At 42.9% G+C, this 24473-nt stretch overlaps 1 protein-coding gene across 4 annotated transcripts in view; it reads left to right on the top strand.

Moving 5' to 3' along the window:
• YAP1 (Yes1 associated transcriptional regulator) overlaps positions 1-24473 on the top strand; it is a 148073-nt gene that overhangs the window by 101494 nt on the left and 22106 nt on the right. For 2 of the 4 annotated variants that reach the window (XM_065406206.1, XM_065406198.1), the window contains one exon: positions 8061-8242. In XM_065406206.1, the coding sequence (XP_065262278.1) occupies positions 8061-8242 (182 nt within the window). Of the gene's footprint in view, positions 1-8060; positions 8255-11815; positions 11864-24473 lie in introns of all 4 variants that reach the window. The other 2 variants (XM_065406188.1, XM_065406179.1) reach the window with 2 other exon arrangements.

Raw genomic sequence — 24473 nt, 5'->3', positions numbered from 1 at the left:
ATCCGTTAACCAGTGGGGAGAGCTACTCGGAGAGAACAAGTGTTTAAAAAGCCAGCTCCTAAGCGACTAGAGGAGCTAGTGAACAGGAGCAACAAACGGGAGTTTTCTGAGGGAGTTTGAGAGGGAGTGAGATACACCTAGCATTCGCTAAACTTAGGCCAATAAACACTCCACTCCACCACCCCAAAAAAGAAGCTGCATGAGGAAACAGAATGCAGGTGGAAGTCCACAGTGGAGTGGGAGCTATCCAGTTTTGCAGGATGTATGAATTCCTGTCTTGTGGGCAGGGTGTGTGTGTGTGTGTGTGTGTGTGTGTGTGTGTGTGTGTGTCGCAAGGAGCTTATGGCCCTCAGAGGCAGAGTACGGGCTCCTGAGACCAGAGTGGCAAAACTGGAATAGCTAAGGGACACACAGGTACATACATGAGACTTTCGGGGATACAGTAGAGCAGTTTTACCTCCCAGTTTGACAGCCTCTGTGCTGTTGAGAAGGATGAAAATCTCAGGGAAGGAGAACGTCAAATTGGAGGAGAGAGAAATGATCGCATGGTTGGGACTCTCCTTCCAGATGATGTCATGGGATCCTCTCACACTGAGGATACCTCTTTGAGGGAGGGGCCCCCAGTTATAAGGAAGAAACAGGTAATTGGAATGGGAGATTTGATCATTAGAAATACAGGTAGCTGGGTTTGCGATGACTGGGAGAACCTCATGGTGAATTGCCTGCCAGGTGCAAAGGCTGCGGAACTCTCAAAACATCTAGACAGATTTATGTGCAGTGCTGGGGAGGAGCTGGTGGTCGTGGTACATGACATAGGAAAAGTTAGGAGAGAGGTCTTGGAGGCTAGATTTAGGGGACTAGGAAATAGATTGCAGTCCCGGATCTCCAGTGTAGCATTTTCTGAAATGCTTCCAGTTCCACATGCAGGGTCAGTTAGGCAGAACTGCAGGGTCTCAATGCATGGATGAGACGATGGAGGGGAGGAAAGGTTTAAGTTTATTAGGAACTGGGGAACCTTTTGGGAAAGGAGGAGCTTATACAGGAAGGATGGGCTCCACCTAAACCAAAACAGAAACGGATTGCTGACATAAAATTAAGAAGGTCATAGACACGTTTTTAAACTAAGGGGGCTAGGAGAAAGCCGACAGGTGTGGAGGAGCACATGATTTGGACAGAAACATCCCATGGGGGGATCTATTAACGGGAATTTTCCTAGTAAATAAGAGAGGCTAGAAGTAGATAAAGCACAGGTAGGAACTGAAGGGAAACATTCAAATGAAAGAGTCCCATTCATTTACTTCACATGAAGGCAGACAACTAAACAGTAGCAAATGTTTTAAGTGCTAGAAGTCTAAATACTACAGATGGGTGGACTTGAGTGCCTCGTATTAAATGAGGATATTGATATAATAGGCATCACAGAAACATGTTGGAATTATGACAATCAATGGGACACTAGTTACAAAATGTATAGGAATAACAGAATAGGTTGTGCTGGTGGGGGAGTGGTACTATATGTGAAAGAAGGCATAGAGTCAAATATTAATCAAACCGTATCATAGAATCTGTATGGATAGAAATTCTATGCTTGAATAATAAAAGTGGGCATACACTATGGATAGGACCCTACCAATTTCACGGCCATGAAAAACTTGTCACGGTCCGTGAAATCTGCCATTCCCCATGAAATCTGATCTCCCTGTGCTGCTGGAAGCCTGGGGCTCCTCACTGTTAGTCTGGTTGGGCTGTAGAGGGACATTTCCGTGCTGGAGCAGCCTGGGAGCTGGGCTCTGGGCTTCCATCCCCTCCCACTCCCATGTGGCTCCTGCCGCGGCTCTGGGCACGTAGCTCAGGGCTTCCTCCCCCAGCGGCTCCTGCCGGGCCTGGGGGCTTCTGCTCCCAAAGGCTGTAGCCGGGGCAGCCCAGGCCTGGGCTTCTGCCCACCCCCACAGCTCTGGTTCCGGGCATGGAGCTCGGGGCTTCCTCCCCTAGTGGCTCATGCTGGGGCACGGGGCTTCTGCAGCCGGGGCTGCCTGGGATCTGGGTTTCTGCCCACACTTGTAGCTCCTGCTGTGGCTCTGGGCACAGAGCTTGCCCCCTCCCACCCCTCCTGCTGGGGGTGGGAGCTTCTGTTCCAGTGGCTGCAGCCGGGCTATAAAAAATAGAAAACTCAATAATAATGGCACATTTCAACTATCCCCCTGTTGACTGGGTACATGGCACATCAGGAAGGAAAACAGAAATAAAGTTACTAGGCACTATTATTGATTACTTCTTGGAGCAACTAATCCTGGAACCCACAAGGGGAGAGGCAATTATTGATTTAGTCCTAAGTGGAGCACAGGATCTGGTCCAAGAAGTGAATATAGCTGAACCGTTTGTAATGTAACTACTTATGCTAAACAGTCTGTTCCACCTTGTATTTAACTGTAATACTGAGTACATTTCCCAGACCTGAAGATGACCTCTGTGTAATCTTGAAAGCTTGTGTCTCTCACCCACCTTCTCTACTATAACATTTGGTGAGAACACTATCAATTTGAAATCTAGTCAGTTTCAAAACGTGAATTAAAGGAATTTCAGGACTTTGGAAAAGGGGAGTAATTGGTTAAGAACAAAAAAGTTAGACACATTTGACTGCTTTTTTTTTTAAATTTAAATTACAAAGTTGGAAGATTAAGAGAATGCAGTAGATGATATATCTAAATTTTTGTGGTGTCTCATGACATCTTATGCTTCAAAATTAATTCAAAATGGTTTATATAGGAGTACTACCATGTAGATTTAAACCATGAATGAATTGCTGTAAACAAAAGTTAATATTAAATACTATGAGTTGGTGGAAAGTGTTCTAGAGAGTTCCAACGGGGATTGATGTGTGTCTGGTAAAATTTAACATTCATTAATGATCTGGGCAAGGGACTAAACAGCATGTTAATGAAATTGCAGATAAAATTAAAATGATAGCTGTAACTAACAGTGAGGACAAGAATAATGCAAAGGAATTTAGAAAAGTTACAAATGCACTCAGGAAATAAATTCTGAATAAGGAAATAAGGTAATACTGCTGAGAAACTAATCCAAATCTGAAGCTGTGTCTAATACTACTGCAGTGTACACAACTCCAGCTATGTGAATAATGTAGCTGGAGTCGACGTACCTTACGTCGAGTTACTGCAGGGGCTACACCGCGGGGGGTCAATGGGAGAAACTCTCCCGTCAACTTACCTTACTCTTCTCATCGGGGCTAGAGTACAGGGGTCGACTGGAGAGCGATCTGCTCTCGGTTTGGTGGGGTCTTCACTAGATCCGCTAAATCGACTGCCGGTGGATCGATCACAGAGCGTCGATCCCAGCTGTAGTGCAAATGTAGCCTCAGATATTAGAGAGCATGGAAACTTGGAAAGCAATAAACGTTTGGGCTTTTTTATTTGGATTTGAAAAGCATTGGATTTTGAGCATTTGAAAACTAGGTAATGCCAGACTTACGAATCGTTGCCCATGCAGCCTTAATTTGGCCATCTTATGCATCCTACCTATGAACTGAACGTGCAGGGGTTCTGTGGAAAAAATTATTGTGATCATGTAATTAAAGTTTGTATCATAATGCATATGCACAAAGGACCTGAAAGTTTGTATCATAATGCATATGCACAAAGGAGTTGAACTATACAGCTGCATAGGTTGCGAATCCGGCACTTCCTAACTTTTGAGTACTTGACTTTTAACATAGTTTTGGGGATGTAATTTCCTAGGTTTATTTTAAAGGACAAAGGTAAAGCTTCAGCTCTAGAAATCTCACCATCATGCTTCATTAACAGGTTTTCTGTCATGAACCTTCACTGGCAATGTAGCACAGACTTCTACCATTTGTACTTTAGGTAACGACTTTTAGCTGGCAGCAGGAGAAGGCTGTAATTCCACATGGGGGGGAAATGAGTCACTGGCACAGTGACCATGTGCTCGGTCCAGAGGGTGATTGTGGGGAGTCTGACACAGCTTTCTCTCATTCCCACTCCAGGAAGTGGGGGACTTCTGCTCCATATGGAATCTCTAGATGGAGGATGGGCTGTTGGGTCCTGGGGATTTAAGGGGGGAGCCAGAAAGTAAGGATTACAACTTTTAATGCATTCCAACTCAGTTAAATCTGTATCTTATTTCACAGACAAAGAAAAGGCACTTCTCTACTGTGAGGGCTATTCTCCCCCAGCCGCATAACAAATGCCTGCTGCAACCAGTGGAGGTGTGAAAGCTTTAAAAAAAAAAAAAAAAAAAAGTCGCAAGAATCCTTTATAAGGAAAAGTGTTAACCTAAATATGAGGTCACTAGTAGCTTCTCCTGTTTAAAAAACAAAAATAAAAAAACTACCCCCCAGTTCTAGGTGCCCTATTAGCTTATAATTAAAAATTTGGTCAAAGACAAAGCAGCTGGCTTTTCATTACACCAAAACAGCCTGTTAGCCAAAAACCAAACTCCTTGCTCTGTTCCCATAAGCTCTAATCCACTTCCCAATAAAAGAAAATCCCTACCATTCTCCTGCCCTGGTAACTGTGTTTGCAGCATGTCCTTGGCACTAACAAATTAGTAAGCTCCAGCTCTGGCACCTCTGCTGATCCCAACTATGGCAGTGTGTCATAGAGAAAGAGGCAGGTCTTTCAAGTAGGCAGGTCCCAAGATATGTCAGGCTTTATAAATCGTAACCAACTTCTTCTACCTTGTCTTGATTAGGCAATAAAGTGTGTTCGTGCCATGTGTTACCTCATTTTAGTTAACATGTTAGCTAAAATTCCAGTGAAGATAAGATAATTATAATTTTAACACATTAACAGGTAAAGGTCAGCACTAATGGAAGGCCTGCAGTTCACTTCAACCTGTTAACATGTGGAAACTACAAACTGCCTTGACTTCACTAGGATTTTACCTCATGTTTCCTAAAGCTTTGTAAGAACACACCGTTTAATTTTCCCTTGTGAAGATGCGCCCTGTACCCCTCTACTCAGAGGAAAGGGGGAAAAAAAGCACCGGTGCACATCCTTGAGCTCTGGTATCACATGTTCATGAAGATGCCCAGCTTTACAATAGTCTGCTACCTTCCGTGTCAGCTTTAGTTTCCAGGTTGATTTAAAGGTGTTCCATGTAACAGTGCATTGCATCGTCTAAACTTGAAATGTTTAGGTGTGAATGCCCGTTGCATGGTCTGCATCTGAGAGAGAAGTTCGTAACTATCTGAGCAAATGTGGAGAAAGTTGTGGTCACTGCTGCTGTATGACATCAGCTGCCGTTTGATAAACACCACCCCCTAAATCATGCACTCTATTGACAAACATGCCCTCAGTTAGAGGGGCAAATATAATCTTTGCCATATCCTTTGGTTGCTTCTCCCAGCCCACCATCATCACTGCAATCTAACCTGAACTGAGCTTCATCCAGCTCATTCTGATCCACACCCCGTATGCCACCAGAGACTATGGAAGGTGCTCAATCATACTGTCTGTCTGAGATAAAATGGAGTCACAGAGTTGAGTATTGCCAGCATATTCTGTGAGGAGATACAGCAAAATCCATTCCTACTCACTATTCATCCCAATAACCCAATCTCCACATTGAATAGCAAAGATAATGGCATATACCCTTATTATTTCCCCCCCATTAGAGGGCCATAAAGGCAGAAAAGCAAATGCCCAAAACTACCCTTTAGGATCTCTCTGACAGAAAAGAAGGAAGTCACAGGAAGCTAGCCCAAGCTACTTGCACTTTGGGAGTAGACAAAACACTTCGCAGTCAGTGGTTTCAAAGACAGCTGGTACTCCAGAAGCCATGTGGACTCTTGATAACCATTGCTGAGAGATCAGCAACCCACACCACCAGTACCATTTAGTGATAAAAGCAGATTGACAAAGGTCTGAGGCTCCTAGATACTGAGTTCTGTCATCCAGCCTTCTTCCTATTCTTAATTCAAAATGGAAGATTGTCATAATTATCCAGGTTGACAGTTTCAGTGGGTGGTTTCTTAAGCAGAGGTTTGTACGTGTTTCTTTAAAAACATAGTGTGCCCTGCATTCCTTTTAAACAAGGAATTAACCAGTGCCATCAGCGGACACAGCACTTGGCCCCTCACTAACTTTCACCGGTCAGGAAGGACATACTGTAGAACCTCAGAGTTACCTCAGGAATGGAGGTTGTTCATAACTCTGAACAAAACATTATGGTGGTTCTTTCAAAAGTTTGCAACTGAACATCGACTCACTACAGCTTTGAAACTACTATGCAGAAGAAAAATGCTGCTCTTCCTTCATTTTTTTTTAGTAGTTTACGTTTAATACTGTACTGTAGTGTATTTACTTATTTTTGGTCTCTGCTGCTGCCGGATTTCTTACTTCTGGTTCCAATTGAGGTGTGTGGTTGACTGGTCAGTTCGTAACTCTGAGGTTCTACTGTAGATTCAAAAACCAGTTGTGGAACAAAGTTTGCCTATCACATCCAGAGTCTCAGCATCACTTGCCTAATTCTGAATCAGAGACAGCTTAGCCTCCAACCTTTCAAGATCCTGCTTGGTTACAATACACAGAGTTCAGACCAAGTTTTGCATGCCCAGTTTTCTCTGCAAAATGATAAAAAATGTCCTCACAACTGGGGGTGCTGAAATCTGCCCCTGAAGCAATGTAGTCTGGCTACAGCAGACTATCCTGTACAGACTAAATCTGTTGTTTGAGAATCTGCAGATACCATAGTAGAGACTAAGAATCCTCCTCTGTGCCTACTGAACAGCTACTTCAAAAAAGTCTTGACTATTTGCAACTAATATTTTACAGCCTGTGACTTCTGCCACCACCATCTTTCTTCTCCCTTCATCTGTCAGAAATTATCACCAGAATGACCTGAGAGGATGAAGCTGGGGAAGAAGATGCATAGAGAAGCATCACAGAGTAGAGAAGTTCTGTATGACTAGTAAAACCACTGTCACATTACATTTCAGTTCTGAATGCTTCAAAACCAGACATTGACAAACTGGGAGGGAGTTTTAAGAACTCTAAATGAGGGATTGATTTTATTTATAGACCTAAGTGTGTACATGTTGGCTGAACAGAGGGTAGGAACATACAAATATCTGAAATTTGTCAGCACTAAGGATGGTGAAAATTTGCTTAGGATTTTACAGGAGGGTATAACTAGAAGTAACTAACTAGATGCAATTTAAAGGAAAAATTAAGTTGACTGTTGTAAAAAGCTTCCTTGACACAATAAGATTTTACTATGTAATAGTCTCTTAGGGGAAGTCATAAAAGACCCATCAACTGGGTCATTTAACACTAGGAAATACACCTCTACCCCGATATAACGCTGTCCTCGGGAGCCAAAAAAATCTTACCGTGTTATAGGTGAAACCGCGTTATATCGAACTTGCTTTGATCCGCTGGAGTGCGCAAACCGCCGCCTCCCCCCCCCCCCCCCCCCGAGCACTGCTTTACCGCGTTATATCCGAATTCGTGTTATATCAGGTCGCGTTATATCGGGGTAGAGGTGTATATCAGGGAATTATCCAAAGTAACAGGATATAGATGAGATGACGCAATATATGTTTTGTCATTTGAATATGTAGGATTCTGTGAAAGCAGTACTGAGTCTGTTTCATCTAAATAAAATAAGTAAAATGTGCCTGGGCTTGTCCTAAAGATGAGAATAAACAACTATAAAAAGTGGAGGTGAAATCAATCAAATTTTAACTTAATGTTTTGATTACTGCTTTTTAGAATGAACAGTTGTGTTTTTGTACCACCTTTAAAACATAGATCCAGATTTTCAAAAATGCATGTACAAGTTGAGCAGGCACATTCTTGAAAATTTGAGCATACTTTGATCCCACAACAATAGTATCTCTCTATATTGGACTTCTGTCTCACAACCTGTGGAAAATCAGTGCAGGTGTATGGTCTGTAGTGCCATGGTTTGCAATGGGTTATAAGTTCTGTAAAATTACTTTCAGCATGTTTCTTTCCTTTCCCTTCCCATACATTTGAATGTCATTTTAAAATGTACATTGTATTGTTTTGACTCCACAGCTATGAATCAGCGAATCAGCCAAAGTGCTCCAGTGAAACAGCCACCCCCACTGGCTCCTCAGAGTCCTCAAGGTGGAGTGATGGGCGGGGGCAGCTCCAATCAGCAGCAACAGATGAGACTGCAACAGCTGCAGATGGAGAAAGAGAGACTGCGACTGAAGCATCAAGAACTGCTTCGGCAGGTGAGGCCACAGGTTAGACACAGACTTCCACTATATTTTTTGTATGTTTTTGTTGTTGCACTTATGTGGCAATTCCAGGGAGCGTAAAGCACCAGAGACCACATAAGGTCTTAAGCTCCAAAGAGAGGACTGGGCTACATTCATTATGTCGTCACCTCAGTAGCAGAAGCTCTAGACCAGTGGTTTTCAAACTTGTTTTCTGGTGACCCAGTTGAAGAAAATTCTTGATGCCCATAACCCAACAGAGCTGAGGATGTGGGTGGGGGCTCAGGGCTTGGGCAGAGGATTGGGGTGAGGGCTGTGGAGTGGGGCAGGAGGTTGGGGTCCAGGAGAGGGGTCAGGGCTCAGCTGGGGATGCAGGCTCGGGGGTGGGGCCAGGGATGAGGGGTTTGGAGTGCAGGAGGGGGCTCCAGGTTTTGGGGGGGGAGCTCAGGGCTGGGGCAGAGGATTGAGGCACGGGCTTACCTCCGGCGGCTCCTGGTCAGTGGCCCAGCCAGGGTGCAGAGGCAGGCTTCCCGCCTGTCCTGGCACCGTGGACAGCACTGCGCCCCGGAAGTGGCCAGCAGCAGGTCCAGCTCCTAGGCAGAGGCGTGCAAGCAGTTCCGCGCAGCTCGCACTCGCAGACACCACCCCCCCGCCAATGGGAGTGCGGAGCCGGTGCTCGGGGCAGGGGCAGCACGCGGCGCCCTGTGGCCCCCCCGTCTAGGAACCGGACGTGCTGCTGGCTGCTTCCAGGGCGCAGCACAGTGTCAGAACAGGTAGGGACTACTAGCTTTTACTGGCCAGCCTCCAGGGTCCCTGGGTGCTGAGCAAGGCGACCCAGTACTGTGTTGCCACCCGAAGTTTGAAAACCACTGCTCTAGATGCAAGACTTTTTCCTCAGCAAAATTCCCAAAGAGCAAACATCTTCACTAGTTGAAGTGTCATTAGGGTGGTACAAGTAAGAGAGCACCACAGAGTAATGAACTTATTGGAGATTTCGCTGAGAATATTTGTCACCTCCAAAGAGCTCAGACTGATACAAGAGCCAGAGAGGCTGGTTCCCCACATCTGCTTGGCCTTCATTTTAAGGAAAAACCTTTTCGATATAACTTTTTTTTAAGTATGATTTTAGAACACATTGCAATCCAAAGGATACAAAAGTGTTTTTCAAATTACATGCTCTAGGTAGAGGAATCACCTCATTACTGAAATTCATCCACTTCCAAATGGTGTGCAGGCTGAACAATTGAATAGGCTTTGCTGGGTTTGGAGCCTGTTGTTCTCTTGTGTCTAGGTATTTCAAACCTGGTGCTTAAACGTTATGCCAGGGGTCGGCAACCTATGGCACACGTGCCAAAGACGGCACGCGAGCCGATTTTTAATGGCACGCTGCTGCCTGCCGGGACTCCAGTGTGCCATTAAAAATCCTAGCCAGCCCGGCCCGCTCTCCTCTGCCCTCCGCTCCCCCCTTGGGGGCAGGGAGCAGAAGCATAGGCGTGCGCACAGGGTGGGCAAATGGCCCCACTCTCCCAGCGTGGCAAGCCGCGGGGTCCGTGCTTCTGGGCCAGAGCGCCCAGCCAAGCGCAGCAAGCCGCCGGCCCCTCCCCCGCCTTTCCCCCCTGGAGCCCTGCCGCTGCGCACGCAGTGCCGCTCAGCCCACTGCCAGTCTGGGGTCCTGGCCACCGGCCCCACACAGCCTGCTGACGGTCTGGGGTTCTGGCTGCCGGACCCTTCCCAGCCGGGGTCCCGGCCGCAGGCCCCGCTCAGCCCGCTGCCGGCCTAGGTGAACAGAACCCCAAACCAGCAGCGGGCTGAGCGGGCCGGCGGCGTAAGATCAACATTTTAATTTAATTTTAAATGAAGCTTCTTAAACATTTTGAAAACCTTGTTTATTTTACAATACAACACTAGTTTATTTATATAATATATAGATTTAGAGAGAGAGACCTTCTAAAAAACATTAAAATGTATTACCGGCATGCCAGACCTTAAATTAGAGTGAATAAATGAAGACTCGGCACACCACTTCTTAAAGGTTGCCGACCCCTGTGTTACGCCATTCCCTCTAGAACTTTTCTAGTAACAAAAACTGGTCATGGAGAGAATGGTTGGTCTGGGAGGCAGGAACTCTGGATTTTGAATCCCAGCTCTGACTCCTTTTGTGACCTTGGGCAACCCATTAAACCTTCCACCCGAGTTTCTCCATTTGTAAGATGCAATAACGTTTATTTACTGTCTCTCAGGGTATTGTGAAGATTAATGGTTAAAAGCACATCGAAGATGGAAAGTGCTGTAGAAATACTCACTATTCAGATAGCCCAGTGGTTTCAAAGAATAACAGCAATATAAATAGGAACGCTGTAAAGACAAAAGGAAAACATCATGCACTGTAATTTAGTTAAGCCAGTTTTCAACACTGGGTAAAGGTGCTCCAAATATCCAGTTAGTAATGAATTAAGTATATTGATGCACTAACTAAACACACAACCCACTATAAGCAGCTTCTTTAAATAAGTTACAGGAAGGAAAATGTGAGGGGGGAAAAAATGTGAGACATTGCTTATGTTGTCATAATAAGGAAGTAATTCCAAAAGTGTAATTATTTACTTACAAGCAGCATACTTAACAGAGCATTTAACATGTTCCTTTTTTACTTTGTCTGTTTTAACTAGCTTTTAATGTAACAATTTACCCAGATTCGGTTGTAGATTATGGACTTTGTTAGTTTTGCAACTGAGTAACCTTGGGGAAGAAAACCCAACCAGACCATGATGTCTGTTTCCACAGTCGCCACTTTAAAAGTTCCATTAACATTTTTCTTTCTGGATTTTTGGTAGAAGGTTGGCTACCATCTTGTCCCAGAAATGTAGGTTATCCTCAGCTTTGTAGCACTGATGAGGGAAGCACTGACACCCTAGTCTTTTCTTTGAGAAAAACTTTTAAAGTCTTATCCTCTTCCCTTTCCACTTTGGTGATGGGCCTTATATCAGGAGAGGATAATATCTTCATGCCCTCTTTCTTTTTCTTCGTCACCTGTGGTATTCTGTCCTTGACCTGGAGTCTGATTCCCATTGTCCCTTCTGAAATCAAGGCCTGTTTGTAGGAATCTTTAGCATCTCTTGATATAAGTTGGGTCATCTTTAAAATTCGGTACTTCTTCTTAAGGTGTGCCTAAATAAGATAGCATCAGGACTCCCTTTCTGCTTAAGCACCCAGTCCTCTGCTGTTCCTGCTTCGCTGTTAATCCTCCAGCAAACGTCTATCCTATGTTAGCATGCTTCTAGATAGGCCTTTTAGTTTTCCTGCCTCAGCTCTCCTTGAGAAATCTGACTAACGTTGGATCAGATGACCGTCAGTTCCCTCCATGTTCTCCTTCGCCGTTAAGCTTTTCTGTCATGTTCACGTGCTCAGTAAACATTTGAGTTTTGTTTCATTGTGAAGTGATTTTCATCAACTCTTAACTCCCTTACCTTGTCTCATCTCGGGCTGTCTTAGGGACTTGATACTACAAGATGGTGTTTGTAAGTCAGCCTGCACAGCCAAATCATGCAGCTTAAAGTAATTTTTATCCATCTTATTTTTTACTCTTAGGCATTGCGGAATATCAATCCCAGCACAGCAAATTCTCCAAAACGTCAGGTAGGCTCTTAACTGATGATTCAGTGTAATAAGAAACAATTAAAGTATTAAATTAGGCTAGCTGAGGAACTTGTTTTACATGAAGCCATGAATAACAGCTGGCTCTGCCATACACCTTTTTAAGCCACTGCTCTAGTTGTGATCCCTAACATCGATGTTAAGAGTGCTTCATTACTTCATCATTATTTCAGTATTTTAAAGCAAACGTGGAATTTGTTACACTTTTCGCATTGCAAAGAACTTTCTCTTGTTTTTCATTCTTGATATTGAAATTCCAATTTTCATCCCATCAGAACAGACGTGTAAGCAAACCTCTCATTAAATGTAATGTAATAGCTAGTGGTTTTTAAATAATCTTCAGACATGAAGTATGTTTTGATCAGCGCAGTATTTATATCTAAAACCAATGTCATCTTGAGATGAGTACCCTATACATTAATTCGTTGAATAAAAGATCACCCAGAATATTTACAAGAAGATCATTGAGAATAAATTAAACTGTCAAAATAGCTGCTGGAATCAGATAATATGCAAAATGGAAATCAAAAATCAGTCATTTAAATTCTGTAATTAAACAAGCACTTATTATGCACCAAAACCAAAACAAACAAAAAACATCAGTGCAAGAGGAAATGATCAGAATTTAAGGAGTAATAGGATTCAGAATACATAACCAATTGAATGTGAATTCCTCTCAAACCATTGGGAATTGGAAAGCAATGTAATATATTGCTGAAAAGGTGGTTTTCCCTAGATGTGCTCTTAGGACTGAATTGTCCTAGCAACTTGCAGTCGTCATATGGTTATTGTTAATATACCCATTCTTTGGACAACAGTTATTGGCAGTTTGTGTGTAGCATATACAGGCTTTGTGCAGTGCTTTTTACTGTAAGAAAACATAGTATAATGAAAGCCTATGTATCCTGCACATCTGCATCCAGACTCTGCTGAAAAATAGTGTCAGAATCCATCACCTTAAAAAATTAATTTCTAGCCCTTATAGTTGCAAAGAGAACCTTCAAAGTATGAACCTCATTAAAACACATGCTGTGTTGTCTCCTTGAGCCTGAAAACAGACATCCCTCCAAAAAATAGCTTTCCCGTTTATCTATGCCATGGCAACTCTGAAACCTAAAAATGATCATTAAAATGCCAACATTACTTCACTGATAATTTTAGGAGCGAGACATCACTGTTGGCTGCAGAGGTGAAAAATGGAACAACTGGTTAAGGTTTGCTGGATGAGGGAGTAATTCAAGTCCTTTCCAGTCATCACGAAATTAAGTTACCTAGACTCTTGCTCACAAATGGATGGTAAAGAGGAGCTTCTTTTCCACCCCCTAAAATCCCAAACTGCCTTCCACACCTTCCCATGTACATCCCCACCTTATCCCAACTGTCAGAAATTCCACCTTCTCTTCCTTTCCCACAACAGCTGTTGCAGATACTTGAGAACACAAAAATATGCAGCAAATTGAAAAATTTGGGGACAGTATAAATACCAAAACAATGAAGAAAATATTATGTGGAGTGTTTTCATATTTAACAACATAAAAGTGTCATTTTTTTTAAACTACTTTTGAGTTTCTAGTTAACCATGATACAATGCAACAGAAACCAGAGGGACCAGAGTGCAGTTATGGGGTCTTGAGTTTAATTAGTTGGGTAGATTAGAGCAGCTAAAAAATTATGATTGGTCTTGGAGTCCTTAAGTGATTTCAGCATCTTTGCCTTAAATGACATTTATAAGTTAGCTGAGGACCTCTTTGTCACTTAACAAGCATGTGACTATTCTCAACAGTTGTCCACCCTCAATCCTATTTTATGATCTGCGATTGGTTAATGAGGCATGTGGCAAAAGCGGGATTAAAGTCTGATATATTAAATTCTGGTTTATGTTGGGGCTCAACATTGCTCACGTCAGGTCATGGGACCTATTGTGTACTAGTCTTCCTTTTGGTTTAAAGGACTTAGGTTTCAGAGTGCTCTGAGGTAGACAGAACACAGCCAGTAGGTTACTCTGTTGATGGCCTGGAAGAGGTTATAAAGCATTTTTTGTTCTTGACTGCTGATACAGTAGTATCTAAAAGTACCTTTTGTTTATGCTTTCCTCATATGTCACTTTAGTAAGATGATGATCTGCCACAGATGGAGGAGGAAGATTAGAGAACTATTAGTGGAAATTGTGCTCTAAAAGTTTCAGGTCCGTGTCTCTGGCAATAATATAATTGAAGTCACAATCAGCATAACTAATCCGGGTTATAAACAGCCTGGTGAATCAGGGCTGTCTTTAGTCAGAAATAATGTACTTCTTCAGTAGACTACTACTTCTTGTCAGATCATTCCTCTGTTTTGCTTATTAAAATCCATCATCTTTAGACTGGATCAGTTGCTTCCACAATGGTAGATTCTTGTTTGGGGGACAAACACGATATGTTCTCTAGCCAAGTGTCAGCTTTTTTTCACAAAGCTTCAAGAGACCTTGAGAGTGCTTCATGCTGTGACCAAGTTGGATTCATTGCCTTTATTAGTGGGATCATTGATCTGTTTTTGGTGGAATCTGACACTGTCTCCCCTTGGGAAATCAGGGAGCCATCATCTCTCAAGCAACCCCTTGTGTAAAAATATGTCTTGATGCTGACCTCTCATCAACTATTTCCATTTTGGGAATGGATACTGAGAACTCTGTGGTAAGGTGGCTTTGATTTTTACCTGAACACTTAGATAACCTTGACACCTTTCAGTCCGCTCTGAGATCTGAATATGGTACTGAGATTGCACTGGTTTTGTTGGTTAATTCTTTTAGCTGTCAGCTGCCTTGGATGGGATTAAACATAAAGTGTTTGAGTCTGCAAATACTACCAGAGGCTGGGGGTTTTTTTCTGTCAGGGATCTGAGAGGGGTGGTATTGATCAGTTACTAATCTTTGTGAAGCGTACTGCAAAGGGCTGTATGTTTGTAGGGGGACTTGAGTTTCTCATAACTCCTATATATGTCCTAACAAAAAATTCAGAGCATCTGAAAGCAGAAGTTGCAACTTCCTTTTTGGGTGAAGATAGAGGAAATCACTCTCAGCTATTGCTGCTACTTGGAAATCCAGAAGCACACGAAGCATTTATGTAGGGACTTGTACCAACTCATCACCATCATCAGAGTGCTTAACAAATATCTAAAGTTGCAAATATTAACAAAGAGTAAACATATATCCCCTCAGTTGAGCTATTGACCGTATCATTTCTGGATGATTCTCCCCACCACCAGCCCAGTCGTTATCACCAATATCTTAATGGAAGTCAGCTTCAGCCAGCTGTCATCTAAACCCCATATATGGCCAGACTCTGGGCAAGTAAAGACTCGATACCGCCAAGGTTCTGTGAAAAAGGTAGAGCTGTATGTCATCACTGATATCATTGCAGCCCTAAACAGCATGCACTCCTCCACTAGTAGGCTCACATACTTGTTTAAGATAAGAACTGCCATACTGGGTCAAACCAAAGGTCCATCTAGCCCAGTATCCTGTCTTCCGACAGTGGCCAATGCCAGGTGCCCCAGAGGGAATGAACAGAACAGGTAATCAACAAGTGATCCATCCCCAGTCACCCATTCTCAGCTTCTGGCAAACAGAAGCTAGGGACACCTGACCATCCTGGCTAATAGCTATTGATGGAGCTATCCTCCATGAATTTAGTTCTTCTTTGAATCCTGTTATAGTCTTGGCCTTCGCAACATCCTCTGGCAAAGAGTTCCATGGGTTGATTGTGCGTTGTGTGAAGAAATACTTCCTTTTATTTGTTTTAAACCTGCTGCCTATTAATTTCATTTGGTGATCTCTAGTTGTTATGGTGTTACGCGAAGGAGTAAATACTTTCTCCACACCAGCCATGATTTTATAGACCTCGATCATCTCTCCCCTTAGCCGTCTCTTTTCCAACCTGAAAAGTCCTAATCTTATTAATCTCTCCTCATACGGAAGATCCTCATCCTTGTTTTAAAAAGCCCTGCACAATCCTAGCTCCTGCTTGTCTCTCTTCTCTATCTCCTCCCAGGCTCTCCCCATTCTCATCTGTGCCACCTTCGGTGTGGTTCTGTATAAATGGAGCTCTCTCCCAGTCCACCATACCTCCCCACTGTGGTCCTTGCTATATTTCAAATACCTCTCTCAAATTATCTCCTCTTCCACCAGACCTATTAACTCCTGTTCCTCACCCACTTTGGAATGAGAATTAACAAAAGGGCCGAGAAATTATTTTTTTAGGAGATGTGAGAGACGCATGGCAAACTTCACCATTTGCTCAATCACGTGCTTTTGTTTTTCCATATTTCTCATCTGCTTGTTGCCTGCTTAAATTGTAAACTCGTCTGAGTAAAAGCATGATCTACTTACACTTTGCTACATAAATAACTAAGGACCTTTAAAGAGTGGTTGAGTTTCTTCTTTAATTATTTTTAAGTTCATTTTAGCTGGCACTGTCTCTCTGTCCTAATTTGTGTGGTTAATATGTGTATGCCTAGAGCCAATAGGTGTGTTTTGTAAATAAACATTTTAAATGCTAATAGAAACACTGAGGTAGATGGAAGTAGTATTTCTCAGAACTTTTCTTGTATTTTTAAAGATAAGCTAGGCAAATAAAACTATAGAAATGTCATTTTCTAAACTTTGTTTTTACTGTTGTTTTTAGCAACTAAAAGATTTTTATTTTCTCCACATTGAGTTTTTTCAGAAAACAGAACACTAATGTGTACATTTAAAATAAAACCCCATTGATTCTTTCTTTAAAAAAAAAAAAAAAAAAACCAACCAGATCAATCAGGCAGGAACATAAATCAACTTTTTCTGGTTTTAGAAAATAATGGGGAATAAAAAACATTAAAAAATAACACTTTTGTATTTTTTGTATGTTCTGGAGGCAGTTGTGCTCTGAAGTTGTCAAGCTTAAAACTGATACTAAGGGGAATTTTTTTCATCCGAATGTTCCACGACTAGGACAAATGCCGAGAGCTGGTGGTGTAGACCTGTACTTGGTGTCTGGTACCATTATACGGACACACAGCTTTCCGGCCAGGTGGCAGGGAATGGACTAGATTCCAGACTTCAAGCAGGGATGCTGGTGTTGGCCAGCCCAGGACTTTATGAGCTATATGTCTTCACTGCCATAAAAGGTGTGTGTTTTACAGCAAGATAACTAAATGAAGTTAGTTAGCTCATTTTAAAATCCTAGTGGGGACAAGGCACTGTAGTTTTACCTCAGTGTTGCTAGTCGAGATCTACCCCAAGTAGAGGAGGGACATCGTGTTGACCGCAATTAGCTTCATTGAGGTAAAGCTCAAGTTCGCTATCTCACTGTAAAAACACATTTTTCTGCAGTGATGACATAGATTTTGGCTCCAATAAACATTTTTGATCAACTAAACTTAAAAAAGGGGGAAAAAATCAAGCAACTCTTTGCAAACGCTGTAGCTGCCTCATGTCTGCCTTTGTCTGATCTCTTTGTGTTTGGGAGAGAAGATGGTCCATGACCAAATGTCATATCTCAAGAAGTCATCCATTATATGACCAATTACACTGAGAAGCCCTAGATTAGATGGATCAAAAATTCATCCTAAAAAAATCACGGTGAATTTAAAAATCATGCTTCTGTCTGAAGTTTGTTTCATAAGAAACACCTAAAATGACTGCCTACAAATTAGAGGCAAAACACTTGTTTTTTCCATTTTGTTTTGTGCATTTGACAGCACTTCGTGAATAATCAGTCACATTTTATCCCATGTAGAATAAGTATTTTCCTGTTTGTATTTCTTCCTCTCTCCTCTCGCTGTGTGAAACTTTTTAAAAAAAACAGAAACAAAAAAACAAAAACCCAGGATAGTGTGATTTTTAAATGCACACAATTGGTAGGGAAACTCAGAATTACGTATAATATCAGAAACTGCTTCTTTTTTTAATTGACTAGATTTCAAGTTGGCAGAGATACATTGGTATATATTTACTTTGGAGTTTTCCTTAAATACTCTTCATTCACTAAGTCCCCAATCCAGCAAAGCAGCTAGCTGTGTGAGTAGCACCATTATTCTGAATTAGACTATTCACATGCTTAATTTTAGGCATATGGTTAAATAAAATAGGACTTTAATTTTAGAAAATTTTTATATAACTGTAACAATAAATTAAACCCTTAATTTTTAGAAAAAACATATTTTAAAGTTCTGTGTTAAGTTTTAAAAACATTTTAGTTTGTATGAAACTGAATAATCAAGGTATTTGTACAGTTACTTTGGATCACTAGAAATAACTTTGGGAAAAGCTATCTCAGTAGAATCAAGCTGTCATTATTTATTGCTGGAGTTCCTTCCCAAAATCTTAGGAAATTATAAACTATCTTTTATTAGCAAGTGGCATCGCACAGAGTATGTAAGTAATCAGAAATATTGGGTTATTGTCTATTCAAATTGTTGAATAAAGTGACTTGGGACCTCTTTGTCTAGAAAGACACTGGTATTCTATGTACTTGGAGGTTAATTCTGATAGACAGTCTTGTCTTAGGCCCTGAGCCTGCATTGTACATCATCTGCACAAAGCCCCAACAACCTCTGGGGCTCTGTGAGGGTGCAGCAGTCTATCTGTTTGATGCATAATGCAGCACCACCACCATAGACCCTGATTCAGGAGAGTACTTCAGTACATGTTTGAGTACTGTCCTGAATTGGGGCTTCAGAGTGTGAGACTTCTTGTGAGTTCTTTGGCAGAATGTATCTTCATAAAACAGTGTATGACTGTCTCTAATGTTCTGTCTTTTCTGTGTAGCTGAAACTTTTGCCAAAGCATAGAGGTATGTCCATCAGAACTGCAGCTCACATTTAGGTGGTTAGGATTTGATGAAGAGGTTGCTTGATCTCGCGTATTGCTAAGAAATGTGAAAAATGTTATGGAGAACACTCTAATGCACTACTTTCAAAAGTGTCTAGAAAATCTAAACAAGATGGGATCTGAACAGTTGCTGTCAGTGAAAGGGTGCCCTATGTGGTTGAATTCTGGGCGGCATGCTGTCTGGCAAAAGAATGTATAAGACGCAAAATACGTTTATTAGGTTTACTGCAGAGGTAACATTACTGTTTCAGCTTCATAGGCACTGCTGTTACAAATTTTATGTGGCTTCTGAAACTGCATATCTAAGCTCCTTGTTGAGAACAATAAATCTAAGTTAAATTTGTTTATTTGTTTAATATGTGGTGAAAGCAGTGCTGTTAATGTTACTAAGAGGTTTGTGCTTTTCTGCTAGTTCAAATGTGGGAGGAGTTTGAGTATCAATGACTGGAATTTACACAGTACAAAATTATATTTGTTTATATATGTATGAAAAAAATAAGTAAAACAAAGTACTGTCCCCACTGGCAACAGAACAAATTTTTAATGGATTTTCAAAAAAAGCAAAATGTTTTGTTTTTTTTCACCCAGTCGTAGCAATAATTATTATTTTAGCATTTCTTAGCAATACGCGAGATCAAGCAACCTCTTCATCAAATCCTAACCACCTAAATGTGAGCTGCAGTTCTGATGGACATACCTCTATGCTTTGGCAAAAGTTTCAGCTACACAGAAAAGACAGAACATTAGAGACAGTCATACACTGTTTTATGAAGATTTGTGTTCAAGGCCCCCCAAAATGAAACAAGTACAGAGAAATCTGTCCACGGCTATTTTTTTGTATGACTCCAGTGCCCTAAGAACACGTCCTTGTACCTAGTACAGAGTTATACTGTACTGCACCAAATTACCATCAGTTTTTTAAGAGCTGGCCCCTGTGGGTGCACATGTGCTCTATGTGCCCAGGACCAGAAATTCTTCAATAGCAGTGTCTGTTGATCTGCACCTCCTCATGCTCCCAACCAAGGGCATACAGTGCAGCATGGGCCAGCTGTCTCTCCAGTTTCTTTCTACCACTTGTGCTCTGGAACAGAACCTCCTATGTCCGTCCTCTTTCCAGCATTCCTGGTTGATATTCAGACCTGTAAATAATTTTAGTTTTTATATTTAGATAGATTAGTTAGTTCGGGGATCAGGGTATCTCTTCCCTTTGTTCCCACACAATTTGGGGTACCTATCATGCCCAAAGTTCCAGGCTTCAAACCCTGCCTGGCCTGCCTACAGGTCTTCCCAGTGAGTGACCTGCATGAGAGCTGCCTGTACTGCCTCAGGGAAGTGCACATCCCCTTGAGGTGTGGTATCTGTTGTGGTTTTTTCCCCACACACACCAGGCAGTCTCAGAAGTTCAGACTCTGGAGACCCCTTATGGAGATATCCATGAAGCCCCATTTGGCCCCGGGGCCCTCACACTCCCCGTTTAGCCAACCTGAGCCTCCAGGCAGCATCCCTCCAGCTCCAGGATCCATTGGTGGTTCTTCAAGTGATGCTCTCCAATTATATTCCACTGAGGGGTTACGCATTCATGCCATGCGTCTGGAGTTGGAGAATTTGAAAGTAGTATCTGTTGGTCCGTGCATGCACCCTGGCTTGCCTCATGCTTCCATCTGAGGCGATAAAGGACGAGGCGGACTAACTGCATCTTCAGTTTCTTCTCATTGCCCCATGGTCCACATCAGAACTCTCTGTCCTTGCCTCAGATGCATGTCTAGAAACAATAGTTGTACATAGTTTTTAAACAGTTTTTACAGTAGTTTACAAGTTTTATTTCTTTTCTAGTTTTTAAAAAGTTTCTAATAGTTACTAGCTTCAGTTGTTTTAGATAAACTTGGGGTTTTCACCCCACCACCACCACCCACGTGCAGGTACCTCACTATTCTCAGATTCCTCCAGGCCCAACGAAGGCATGAGGAAGGAAAGGGTAAACACCTTCATAAAAAGAGGAATAAATCACCCTACAAATGCTCAAAAAAGAGATCTATCTACTTCTGACACCACATGGGATTCCGTGCCTTGGATCAGGTGCATCTGGAGCTCACAAACAAGAAAGGTCACTACCTATGGTGCCAGGAGCAATTAATACCTCGAAATTGCACTCTCAGAGGTGTGAAGTTCAACTCCAGCACTAAGCAGACATGGAGGGGATTGTTGTTCATCTACATGAACGGTACCAATCCAGCAAGTCCACCGCTTCCAAGATGGCACGGGCAGGTCTTGTTTAAACCCAAGACACCTACTAGCTCTCCTCCAATGAGAATTTGATACGCTTCTCGAGCATCTAGAAATTTATATAGATCCAGAACAGGGCCGGCACCAGCGCAGCAAGCAGGTGCTTGGGGCGGCCAATGGAAAGGGGTGGCACGTCCGGCTCTTCGGTGGCAATTCGGCGGTGGGTCCCTCAGTCCCTCTTGGAGGGAAGGACCTGCTGCCGAAGAATGCAGTGGCGCCAATTGCAGCTCTCTCTCCTCCTCCCCCCTCCCCCCCGCTTGGGGCGGCAAAAACGCTGGAGCCGGCCCTAATCCAGAATCTCCAATCTTCTCACATCTGATTCTTCTGAGAAACATCCCAACTCCATCAATATGACGTTCGTTGGTCCTGAGCTCCAACTGTCAGGTGGATGCCCTAGCACGGTTGGTGCACCACTTACGAGCTCCTGTCCCGAGTGCATTGAAGTCGGGTCATGTGGTGCTCTCAGCCCCAGCATTTGAGCCTGATGACTCCTGTTCATCAGCCAAAAGTGATCAGGTATCAACAGCAAACTGGCAAAGAACCATCGGCCTGGCCAGAGCTTCCAGAGTTACCTGGATGTCTTTGCCTCATGGCAAGTCACACTATTGGTCAATGGACCAATGGTACCCACCTCCATATTCCTATGATTTTGGCCACTGGCAGTATCCGGGCCGCTAAGATTCGTATTTTCAGGCACCAGAGAGGAGGCACAGTTCTTGCAGGAACCTTTGACTGATTAGGAGCAATCTGAACTGCCAGATCCACCAGCAGCACTTCTTGCTCTCCCCAGATGAATACCGATACCAGCATCTCCCTTACCTCCAGATGATTACAAGCAGTACCTGGACCTCCTAAGGAGGATTGCTGGCTCTTCAGATCTTGCTGGAGGAGGTTCAGGAACCTACCCACCAACTCCTGGACATCGTCCAGGCTACAGCTCCCTCTAAGGTGGCCCTTCCCAACAATGAGGTCCTATGGAGCCCACTAAGAAAATTTTGCATATGGCTCAGAGGACTGAGAAAAAGTACTTTTGTTCACTCCAAGGGAGCAGAATATTTGTTTTTCCAACCCTAATCCCAACTCATTAGTGGTCCAGGCGTAACAGAGCAGAGTAGGCTGCTCCAGCCCAGGTCATCCTCTCTGGACAAAGACACAAGATACTGAAACTTTCTGACAAGAAGAATTTCTCCTTGGCTGACCTATTATTCCCCGTAGCGAATTATCAGGCAGAACAAAAAGTAGCCAGTATATTGTTCCTGAGCTACTCAAGGCTTCAGCCCCAGAGGGGATGCCTTCCTGGTGCAGTGGTTGGACCCGCTGACGTATTCCTTCCCTCCCATACCTTTGCTACCTTGCATCCTCAGAATGATCATGCCGGACAAGGCAGCAGTGATCCTGATAGCTTCCTGGTAGTGGAGACTATTCTGATTCACCACTATCCTACAGTTGGCCTCTCACCCATGCATTCACCTTCAGCCATTTCCGAACCTACTGTCTCAGAACGAGGGCAAGACCAGCCACCCCAGTCCAGCTTTCCTCTTTCTGACAGTGTGGTTTTTAGATGGACAAGGAACATAGGGAAAGACTGGTTATAGGATGTTATAGGATCCATTCTCTACAAGGAAGTGCTATGCCACCAGTTGGAAGCGATTCTCCCTGTGGTGTCAGCAGCACCACTTAACTCCTGAGAAATCGGGAATCCCTCTAATTCTGGAATATCTTCTCTCATTGAAGACATCTGACCTGTTTATGAGTTCCCTAACAGTACATCTGGCAGCTATTAATGCCTTACATCCTCCGGTGAAGAACTGCACTGTTTTCACCCATCGCACTACCGTGACCGTCAGAATGTAAACCTGTCCCCACTTATAAAGCTGAGCCTCATCCTTTCCACTCTTATGAGCCTGCTATTTGAACCTTGAACCTCCTGCTTCCTTTACATCTATCTATGAATGTAGATAGCTTGGAGGACAGGAAGCCCCACTCACTTTAAATTTAAATTTAAATTAATGGAGATATCCCATCTCCTAGAACTGGAAGGGACCTTGAAAGGTCATCAAGTCCAGCCCCCTGCCTTCACTAGCAGGACCAAGTACTGATTTTGCCCCAGATCCCTAAGTGGTCCCCTCAAGGATTGAACTCACAACCCTGGGTTTAGCAGGCCAATGCTCAAACCACTGAGCTATCCCTCCCCACTTAATGTACACAGGGCTCTGGTCTTCTACTTACACAGGACAAAACCTTTCTGGAAGTCTCCAAGGTTATTCATCACTATTGCTGAAAGAATGAAAGAGAAAGCTATCTTTTCCCAAAGACTCTGAATGGATTTCCACCTGTGTCCTCCTCTTTATGATCTTATAGAAACCCCTCCTCAGGGCCCATTTGATTAGAGTGTAAGCAGCCTCAGTGGCTTCTCTGCAGGGAATCCCTCTGAGATATATATAGAGAGAGAGCAGCAACTTGAGGCTCCATTCAGACCTTCACCCGGCATTACACACTAGTTCAGGCTTCAGCTGGAGATGCTTCCTTTAATTTAGTGATCCTCCAGTCTGTTGTGCATCATGCTTCCTCACACCCACCTTCTAATTGAAACACTGTTTTGGACTCATCCATAGTGAATACCCCTGCAAATCAGCACTGGAAGAAGAAAGGAAGGTTACTTACCTTCTAGGAACTGGAGTTCAAGATTTATGGTCCCTGTGGGTATTCACATTCCACCCTCATTCCCCTTTGCTCAGGTCCTCTTTGGATTCACAGTAGAGCAGGAACTGGAGCGGTGTTTGGTCTGCATTACTCCTTATACCCTCGGTTGGGAGCATGAGGAGGTGTCGGGTGCAGGTGTTGACTAACGGGCACTGCTATTGATGAATTTCCAGTTCCAGGAGCACATGCACAACCACAGAGAGGTAACACACATTTTGACATTCCCGTCCTTTACTAGTGCTGCTTTCAGCCGTAGTAAAATGTATTCACTAAGTATTCTGTAATATAATCTTCCCCTACTTTCACTGCAGTCTACCCAACACTCAGATGTTATTCCAATTAAACCCCAAAAATAATGCAACAGATGTTGTAAGGGACACTGGTATTAGAGGAGTCTTTTTAAAAGACTCGAACACCTGCAAAAGCAATTCAAGCCAACAGGCTGCATATTAATCAATAGTCCAAAATTAGTGCAGTTCTATGGAAATTACAATTTTTCCACAATTCTTAGGTCAAAGGCCATTTTGAATATCCCATTCATATTTTGCAATTGAATTTTGTAACCTAGTTGGCTTGTGCATACAAAGTGTTAAGCAAACACGTTGAAAATAAACTTTTTTTGTGATAACTATCTGTATGTAGAATCAGCAATACATTAAGACAACTTACTGGCTGAGCAAGGGCAAAGTTATTACTGAATTCTCATAAAGGTTTGAGAAAACAGCTTTTCTATTTAAAATTAACAGCAAGCAACTGTGA

This window comes from Emys orbicularis, chromosome 1 (assembly GCF_028017835.1).
Source record: "Emys orbicularis isolate rEmyOrb1 chromosome 1, rEmyOrb1.hap1, whole genome shotgun sequence".
Taxonomy (NCBI): Eukaryota; Metazoa; Chordata; order Testudines; family Emydidae; genus Emys; species Emys orbicularis.
The sequence above is the reverse complement of the archived record's forward strand: the minus strand, read 5'-3'. Positions and strand labels throughout refer to the sequence as shown.